The sequence below is a fragment of the Nerophis lumbriciformis genome, linkage group LG16 (assembly GCF_033978685.3).
Source record: "Nerophis lumbriciformis linkage group LG16, RoL_Nlum_v2.1, whole genome shotgun sequence".
In the NCBI taxonomy this organism is placed as follows: Eukaryota; Metazoa; Chordata; class Actinopteri; order Syngnathiformes; family Syngnathidae; genus Nerophis; species Nerophis lumbriciformis.
In genome coordinates this window covers 14559130-14569598 of record NC_084563.2, presented here as the reverse complement: position 1 = coordinate 14569598, position 10469 = coordinate 14559130, and the positions used below count along the sequence as shown (strand labels likewise).

The 10469-nt window shown below is 44.5% G+C and overlaps 1 protein-coding gene across 1 annotated transcript in view; it reads left to right on the top strand.

Annotated features, from left to right (window-relative positions):
- The window catches only part of tnmd (tenomodulin), a 177665-nt gene extending 169034 nt beyond the window's left edge, over positions 1-8631 (top strand). Inside the window, exon 7 of the mRNA XM_061976495.1 lies at positions 7705-8631. Coding sequence (XP_061832479.1) covers positions 7705-7914 — 210 coding nt within the window. The 3' untranslated portion in view covers positions 7915-8631. The remainder of the gene's footprint in view (positions 1-7704) is intronic.
- The last annotated feature ends 1838 nt before the right edge of the window (positions 8632-10469 follow it).

Sequence of the window (10469 nt, the reverse complement as noted above, 5' to 3'; positions counted from 1 at the left end):
ACATTTGAACAATGCTGAAGAAACAAGTCCATGTCAGAAAACCAACAAATTTAGCTGAACTGCACCAATTTGGTCAAGAGGAGTGGTCAAAAAATCAACTAGAAGCTTGTCAGAAGCTTGTGGATGGCTACCAAAAGCACCTTATTATTAAACTTGCCAAGGGACATGTAAGCAAATATTAAAATTGCTGTATGTATACTTTTGACCCATTAGATTTTGGTCACATTTTCAGTAGACCCATAATAAATTCATAAAAGAACCAAACTTCATGAATGTTTTTGCGACCAAGTATGTGCTCCAATCACTCTATCACAAAGAGTTCCAGAAATTATTGGAAAATCAAGACAGCCATGACATTATGTTCTTTACAAGTGTATGTAAACTTTTGACCACAACTGTATGTATATATATATATATATATATATATATATATATATATATATATATATATATATATATATATATATATATATATATATATATATGTATGTATGTATGTATGTATGTATGTATGTATGTATGTATGTATGTATGTATATATATATATATATATATATATATATATATATATATATGTATATATATATATATATATACATACAGGTAAAAGCCAGTAAATTAGAATATTTTTTAAAACTTGATTTATTTCAGTAATTGCATTCAAAAGGTGTAACTTGTACATTATATTTATTCATTGCACACAGACTGATGCATTCAAATGTTTATTTCATTTAATTTTGATGATTTGAAGTGGCAACAAATGAAAATCCAAAATTCCGTGTGTCACAAAATTAGAATATTACTTAAGGCTAATACAAAAAAGGGATTTTTAGAAATGTTGGCCAACTGAAAAGTATGAAAATTAAAAATATGAGCATGTACAATACTCAATACTTGGTTGGAGCTCCTTTTGCTTCAATTACTGCATTAATGCGGCGTGGCATGGAGTCGATGAGTTTCTGGCACTGCTCAGGTGTTATGAGAGCCCAGGTTGCTCTGATAGTGGCCTTCAACTCTTCTGCGTTTTTGGGTCTGGCATTCTGCATCTTCCTTTTCACAATACCTCACAGATTTTCTATGGGGCTAAGGTCAGGGGAGTTGGCGGGCCAATTTAGAACAGAAATACCATGGTCCGTAAACCAGGCACGGGTAGATTTTGCGCTGTGTGCAGGCGCCAAGTCCTGTTGGAACTTGAAATCTCCATCTCCATAGAGCAGGTCAGCAGCAGGAAGCATGAAGTGCTCTAAAACTTGCTGGTAGACGGCTGCGTTGACCCTGGATCTCAGGAAACAGAGTGGACCGACACCAGCAGATGACATGGCACCCCAAACCATCACTGATGGTGGAAACTTTACACTAGACTTCAGGCAACGTGGATCCTGTGCCTCTCCTGTCTTCCTCCAGACTCTGGGACCTCGATTTCCAAAGGAAATGCAAAATTTGCATGGTTGGGTGATGGTTTGGGGTGCCATGTCATCTGCAGATGTCGGTCCACTCTGTTTCCTGAGATCCAGGGTCAACACAGCCGTCTACCAGCAAGTTTTAGAGCACTTCATGCTTCCTGCTGCTGACCTGCTCTATGGAGATGGAGATTTCAAGTTCCAACAGGACTTGGCGCCTGCACACAGCGCAAAATCTACCCGTGCCTGGTTTACGGACCATGGTATTTCTGTTCTAAATTGGCCCGCCAACTCCCCTGACCTTAGCCCCATAGAAAATCTGTGGGGTATTGTGAAAAGGAAGATGCAGAATGCCAGACCCAAAAACACAGAAGAGTTGAAGGCCACTATCAGAGCAACCTGGGCTCTCATAACACCTGAGCAGTGCCAGAAACTCATCGACTCCATGCCACGCCGCATTAACGCAGTAATTGAGGCAAAAGGAGCTCCAACCAAGTATTGAGTATTGTACATGCTCATATTTTTAATTTTCATACTTTTCAGTTGGCCAACATTTCTAAAAATCCCTTTTTTGTATTAGCCTTAAGTAATATTCTAATTTTGTGACACACGGAATTTTGGATTTTCATTTGTTGCCACTTCAAATCATCAAAATTAAATGAAATAAACATTTGAATGCATTAGTCTGTGTGCAATGAATAAATATAATGTACAAGTTACACCTTTTGAATGCAATTACTGAAATAAATCAAGTTTTTCAAAATATTCTAATTTACTGGCTTTTACCTGTATATATATATATACATATATATATATATATATATATATATATATATATACATACATACATACATACATACATACATACATACATACATACATACATATATATATATATATATATACATACATACATATATATACGGTTGTGGTCAAAAGTTTACATACACTTGTAAAGAACATAATGTCATGGCTGTCTTGATTTTCCAATAATTTCTGGAACTCTTTGTGATAGAGTGATTGGAGCACATACTTGTTGGTCGCAAAAACATTCATGAAGTTTGGTTCTTTTATGAATTTATTATGGGTCTACTGAAAATGTGCTCCTCTCTGAGCTGCCACCTTAACGTGGTAGAGGAGTTTGCGTGTCCCAATGATCCTAGGAGCTATGTTGTCCGGGGGCTTCTATGCCCCCTGGTAGGGTCTCCCAAGGCAAACTGGTCCTAGGTGAGGGATCAGACAAAGAGCAGCTCGAAGACCTCTATGAAGAACACGAACAAGGAACCCAGATTTCCCTCGCCCGGACGCGGGTCACCGGGGCCCTCCTCTGGAGCCAGGCCCGGAGGTGTGGCACGATGGCGAGCGCCTGGTGGCCGGGCCTGTCCCCATGGGGCCCGGCCGGGCACAGCCCGAAGAGGCAACGTGGGTCCCCCCTCCAATGGGCTCACCACCCATAGCAGGGGTCATAGAGGTCGGGTGCGATGTGAGCTGGGCGTAAGCCGAAGGCAGGGCACTTGGCGGTCCGATCCTCGGCTACAGAAGCTAGCTCTTGGGACGTGGAACGTCACCTCGCTGGGGGGGAAGGAGCCTGAGCTAGTGCGTGAGGTGGAGAAGTTCCGGCTAGATATAGTCGGACTCACTTCGACGCACAGCAAGGGCTCTGGAACCAGTTCTCTTGACAGGGGCTGGACTCTCTTCCACTCTGGCGTTGCCAGCAATGAGAGGCGACGGGCTGGGGTGGCAATTCTTGTTTCCCCTCGGCTCAAAGCCTGCACGTTGGAGTTCAACCCGGTGGACGAGAGGGTAGCCTCCCTCCGCCTTCGGGTGGGGGGACGGGTCCTGACTGTTGTTTGCGCTTACGCGCCCAACGGCAGTTCAGATTACCCACCCTTTTTGGATTCACTCGAGGGAGTACTGGAGAGTGCTCCCCCGGGTGATTCCCTCGTTCTACTGGGGGACTTCAACGCTCATGTTGGCAACGACAGTGAAACCTGGAGAGGCGTGATTGGGAAGAATGGCCGCCCGGATCTGAACCCGAGTGGTGTTTTGTTATTGGACTTTTGTGCTCGTCACGGATTGTCAATAACAAACACCATGTTCAAACATAAGGGTGTCCATTTGTGCACTTGGCACCAGGACACCCTAGGCCGCAGTTCCATGATCGACTTTGTAGTTGTGTCATCGGATTTGCGGCCTCATGTTTTGGACACTCGGGTGAAGAGAGGGGCGGAGCTTTCTACCGATCACCACCTGGTGGTGAGTTGGCTGCGATGGTGGGGGAGGATGCCGGACAGACCTGGCAGGCCCAAACGCATTGTGAGGGTTTGCTGGGAACGTCTAGCAGAGTCTCCTGTCAGAGAGAGTTTCAATTCCCACCTCCGGAAGAACTTTGAACATGTCACGAGGGAGGCGCTGGACATTGAGTCCGAGTGGACGATGTTCCGTACCTCTGTTGTCGGGGCGGCCGATTGGAGCTGTGGCCGCAGGGTAGTTGGTGCCTGTCGTGGCGGTAATCCTAGAACCCGTTGGTGGACACCGGCGGTGAGGGATGCCGTCAAGCTGAAGAAGGAGTCCTATCGGGTTCTTTTGGCTCATGGGACTCCTGACGCAGCAGACAGGTACCGACAGGCCAAGCGGTGTGCGGCTTCAGCGGTCGCGGAGGCAAAAACTCGGACATGGGAGGAGTTCGGTGAGGCCATGGAAAACGACTTCCGGACGGCTTCGAAGCAATTCTGGACCACCATCCGCCGCCTCAGGAAGGGGAAGCAGTGCAGTGTCAACACCGTGTATGGTGGGGATGGTGCTCTGTTGACCTCGACTGCGGATGTTGTGGATCGGTGGAGAGAATACTTCGAAGACCTCCTCAATCCTACCAGCACGTCTTCCTATGAGGAAGCAGGGCCTGGGGAATCTGTGGTGGGCTCTCCTATTTCTGGGGCTGAGGTTGCCGAGGTAGTTAAAAAGCTCCTCGGTGGCAAGGCCCCGGGGGTGGATGAGATCCGCCCGGAGTTCCTTAAGGCTCTGGATGTTGTGGGGCTGTCTTGGTTGACAAGACTCTGCAACATCGCGTGGACATCGGGGGCGGTACCTCTGGATTGGCAGACCGGGGTGGTGGTTCCTCTCTTTAAGAAGGGGAACCGGAGGGTGTGTTCCAACTATCGTGGGATCACACTCCTCAGCCTTCCCGGTAAGGTCTATTCAGGTGTACTGGAGAGGAGGCTACGCCGGATAGTCGAACCTCGGATTCAGGAGGAACAGTGTGGTTTTCGTCCTGGTCGTGGAACTGTGGACCAGCTCTATACTCTCGGCAGGGTCCTTGAGGGTGCATGGGAGTTTGCCCAACCAGTCTACATGTGCTTTGTGGACTTGGAGAAGGCATTCGACCGTGTACCCCGGGAAGTCCTGTGGGGAGTGCTCAGAGAGTATGGGGTAACGGACTGTCTTATTGTGGCGGTTCGCTCCCTGTATAATCGGTGTCAGAGCTTGGTCCGCATTACCGGCAGTAAGTCGGACACGTTTCCAGTGAGGGTTGGACTCCGCCAGGGCTGCCCTTTGTCACCGATTCTGTTCATAACCTTTATGGACAGAATTTCTAGGCGCAGTCAGGGCGTTGAGGGTATCTGGTTTGGTGGCTGCAGGATTAGGTCTCTGCTTTTTGCAGATGATGTGGTCCTGATGGCTTCATCTGGCCAAGATCTTCAGCTCTCACTGGATCGGTTCGCAGCCGAGTGTGAAGCGACTGGGATGAGAATCAGCACCTCCAAATCCGAGTCCATGGTTCTCGCCCGGAAAAGGGTGGAGTGCCATCTCCGGGTTGGGGAGGAGATCTTGCCCCAAGTGGAGGAGTTCAAGTACCTCGGAGTCTTGTTCACGAGTGAGGGAAGAGTGGATCGTGAGATCGACAGGCGGATCGGTGCGGCATCTTCAGTAATGCGGACGCTGTATCGATCCGTTGTGGTGAAGAAGGAGCTGAGCCAGAAGGCAAAGCTCTCGATTTACCGGTCGATCTACGTTCCCATCCTCACCTATGGTCATGAGCTTTGGGTCATGACCGAAAGGACAAGATCACGGGTACAAGCGGCCGAAATGAGTTTCCTCCGCCGGGTGGCGGGGCTCTCCCTTAGAGATAGGGTGAGAAGCTCTGCCATCCGGGGGGAGCTCAAAGTAAAGCCGCTGCTCCTCCATATCGAGAGGAGCCAGATGAGGTGGTTCGGGCATCTGGTCAGGATGCCACCCGAACGCCTCCCTCGGGAGGTGTTTCGGGCACGTCCGACCGGTAGGAGGCCACGGGGAAGACCCAGGACACGTTGGGAAGACTATGTCTCCCGGCTGGCCTGGGAACGCCTCGGGATCCACCGGGAGGAGCTGGACGAAGTGGCTGGGGAGAGGGAAGTCTGGGCTTCCCTGCTTAGGCTGCTGCCCCCGCGACCCGACCTCGGATAAGCGGAAGAAGATGGATGGATGGATGGATGGATGAAAATGTGACCAAAATCTAATGGGTCAAAAGTATACATACAGCAATGTTAATATTTGCTTACATGTCCCTTGGCAAGTTTAATAATAAGGTGCTTTTGGTAGCCATCCACAAGCTTCTGACAAGCTTCTAGTTGATTTTTTGACCACTCCTCTTGACCAAATTGGTGCAGTTCAGCTAAATTTGTTGGTTTTCTGACATGGACTTGTTTCTTCAGCATTGTTCAAATGTTCTCAATTGGGTTTAAGTCAAGACTTTGGGAAGGCCATTCTAAAACGTTCATTCTATCCTGATTTACCCATCCCTTTACCACTTTTGACGTGTGTTTGGGGTCATTGTCCTGTTGGAACACCCAACTGCGCCCAAGACCCAACCTACGGGCTGATGATTTTAGGTTGTCCTGAAGAATTTGGAGGTAATCCTCCTTTTGTAATATTGTACATGGTAATTGTTATATATTGTATATATGTTATAGACATAATATAATATATCTGTATACCGGGTATATAATATACTGTACACATATGTATATATTCGTATATATGTTATATTTTATATCGCTATATTAAGTCTATTTATACCTGCATTGTCCTTTCCAGCCTTACACTTTCCATCATTGTAACTGAGCTACTGTGTTGAACAATTTCCCTTGTGGATCATTAAAGTTTGTCTAAGTCTTTTTCATTGTCCCATTTACTCTCTGTAAAGCACCAGTTCCATTAGCAGCAAAACAGGCCCAGAGCATAATACTACCACCATCATGCTTGACGGTTAGGAAGGTGTTCCTGGGATTAAAGGCCTCAGCTTTTCTCCTCCAAACATATTGCTGGGTATTGTAGCCAAACAGCTTATTTTTTGTTTCATCTGACCACAGAACTTTCCTCCAGAAGGTCTTATCTTTGTCCATATGATCAGCAGCAAACTTTAGACGAGCCTTAAGGTGTCGCCTCTGGAGCAAGGGCTTCCTTTTTGCATAGTAGCCTCTCAGTCCATGGCGATGCAAAACACGCTTAACTGTGAACACTGACACCTGTGTTCCAGCAGCTTCCAATTCATTGCAGACCTGCTTTTTGGTGGTTCTCGGTTGACTCTTGATCATCCTGACCAATTTTCTCTCAGCGGCAGGTGATAGCTTGCCTTTTCTTCCTCATCGTGGCAGTGACAAAACTGTGCCATGCACTTTATACTTACGAACAATTGCCTGCACAGTTGCTCTTGGGAAATTACTTTTTTTGAAATGACTTTCCTGACTTGTTCAAGTCAATGATTCGTTTTTTCAGATCCGTGCTGAGTTTTTTTGACTTTCCCATTGTCACGTTTGTTACCGAGTCTAATGACTGCATCACATGAGCCCTATTTAAATGGGCTCAGAAAAGTCAACAGGTGTCGTCAATCATAATCACTCACATGAAGTTAAGAGGCCTTGCCATGAAGCTAATTTGATTTGATTGTAACTTTTCTAAATCACCAAAATTGATAATGTATGTTGCTGTATGTATACTTTTGACCCAGCAGATTTGGTCACATTTTCAGTAGACCCATAATACATTCATAAAAGAACCAAACTTCATGAATGTTTTTTGTGACAAACAAGTATGTGCTCCAATCACTCTATCACAATAAAATGATTGGGAACTCAAGACAGCCATGACATTATGTCTTTCACAAGTGAATGTAAACTTTTGACCACGACTGTATATACCGGTAGTTACTTTACATGCAGTCGGCTTTCGGCCTTCAACCAAATTTGTTTAGCCCACTGCGGCCCCTTTTTGGACACACCTGACCCATGGTGATACTGAGCCAGTCTTGTGTCTGCCTCCCCTGCAGAGAGCAGTAGGTCTGGAGTTGGACAACCGCCTGGACGAGCGCGGCTACTGCTGCCAGTACTGTCAACAAGGCTACCGCTTCTGCCGCCGCTACTACGTGCCTCTGGGCGGCTTCAACCAGTGGCCCTACTACTACCGAGGAGGCCATGTCATCTGCCAGATGGTCATGCCGTGCAACTGGTGGATCGCACGCATGCTGGGGAGGGTCTGAGGCGCCAACGACTGCCAACACGACTGCACACTTTGATCCGTTTATTCACACCACTTGTGAAATGAAAGTGGACGATAGGCTCGGAATTATTGTCTAAGATCAAAGTTGGCCAGTAGCGCACTTGTCAGACTAAGTGGTCCCTTAGGACATTTTAAGTCTTTCTTAAAAGGTATCCACCCTTTCATTTCATTTATTTTGCTTTTTATTATGTGTTTCATTCATGCTAGCATGTTAGCTTGGAACACCGATGTCAAATGTTTGTATAAGACATCGCTTTTACTCCATGGTTTGAAGAGTACTGTGACGTATAAATGTACACACAGTAGTCGTAGTAATGGTAACATTTAAGTTTTTTCTTTTTTTATTGCTTTTAAAATACGGTCACAATAATAAAAAAATATTGCCTTTAGAGTTGATGCATGCTATATCAGGTATTTTATTTAAACAGGAACACATTTTAATTAAATGGGACTTTTAAAAATGCAGTAATGTTGAACTATTTACATCCTGAATTAATAGCAACATTTCAATGGTCTTATGTCCATGATATATTAGTGAAGTGAAGTGAATTATATTTATATAGCGCTTTTTATCTAGTGATTCAAAGCGCTTTACATAGTGAAACCCAATATCTGAGTTACATTTAAACCAGTGTGGGTGGCACTGGGAGCAGGTGGATAAAGTGTCTTGCCCAAAGACACAACGGCAGTGACTAGGATGGCGAAAGCGGGAATCGAACCTGGAACCCTCAAGTTGCTGACACGGCCACTCTACCAACCAAGCTCTGCTGCCCATATTACTGTTCGTTCTGTTCCTTAAAATAAAATTAAAATGAAATGATTCCTCTGTCATTTAAGGCTCATTATGGAAAAGTCTCTCGAAAATGTATGGAATTGTTCATAAAATTAGGCTTATTTTGTGATTAAACTGCAAAACTTTAAAGTTAACTTAACATTCTTGTCTTCACCTAACAAAACGCAATCGCGTAGATTAGGAAATTGTGATATTATGACATTAAGTCAACTTTTTATTTTAATTTCACTTTTTAGTGTTCTTAAATTGACCGTTTATGGCATATTAGAAGCACAATTGCAGGTTGGAAATGTGCTAAAAATGCCTGATGTTGAAATTATTTCGAATAAGGACATGCATTAAATAGAAAAAAAATCATCATTTTTAAAAAAAAAAGTAGCTTTAAAATGTAATATCGGAAATTATCGGTATCGGTTTCAAAAAGTAAAATGTATGACTTTTTAAAACGCCGCTGTACGGAGTGGTACACGGACGTAGGGAGAAGTACAGAGTGCCAATAAACCTTAAAGGCACTGCCTTTGCGTGCCGGCCCAATCACATAATATCTACGGCTTTTCACACACACAAGTGAATGCAAGCCATACTTGGTCAACAGCCATACAGGTCACACTGAGGGTGGCCGTAAAAACAACTTTAACACTGTTACAAATATGCGCCACACTGTGATCCCACACCAAACAAGAATGACAAACACATTTCGGGAGAACATCCGCACCGTAACACAACATAAACACAACCCCGTACAATTGACCACTAAATGGCAACACCCGAATAAGTTTTTCAACTTGTTTAAGTCGGGGTCCACGTTAATCAATCCATGCTTTAATTACTGACTGCAACATTTCGCACTGGCTTACTCCAAAAGCACATCAAAACTATGAAACGCAGAGTTTGCATTCTTCATTACATTTTTAACATGTTAGTTGAAATATAATTTCTCAAATTGCAAAAGGTCACCACACGTGCAAGGCTACGTCACAGAAACCTGGAAGTGCCTAAATGGCAGCTAGCATTAGCATAGCACTTAAACTAGCGCCAGGTAGTCAACTGTGGCTTGATGGGAAACATTGAACAGCTTATTTGACACACCCAATACAAACTATTGCGCATGGAAGATGTACAAAACCCCCCTGAATAATAATAAATAAATACCTTAATTAGGATGTCGTTTGTCACTTGTACTGCCGGTGACGTTGCCTTTGCGACAGCAGTAAAGCAACATCAGTGTCGCCATCTAGTGACGAAAATGAGAATCGCATGGTCAAGTACTACAAATGAAATGACAGTAGTTCAAAAATAACTTATATTGTGCGCATGCAGTACATCTTCTAAATCCGTCAATATGGAGCAATAATTAAAAGAAAGACTCATTACAAAATACCCAAGAGAATTGACTGGGGGAGAGCTACGTATTTCAAAGTTAAACAAAGAAAGAAAAAAAAATCCTTCTTGTGTCGCTGTTGCCTTTGAATGTTTTCTGATGTCTTACGATTAAAATTTCCTTGAATAATAAAAATGTAATGTCTTCAATCATTAATAAAACAATACGAGTTCCCCTCAAAGAGTCATAACGTCCCTTGGGTGTTGAGTAAGAGCTGATGCATTGAGGGTTTGAAACTAATGCAATCCGAGATAACAGACGGCGCTCATTCTGCACGATAAGCAAAAAAAGGCATGGAATAGAAATAAAGCGGTGGAGACGGAATAACCAAAAACGTGTTTGTGTCCTCCTCGTGCGAAGC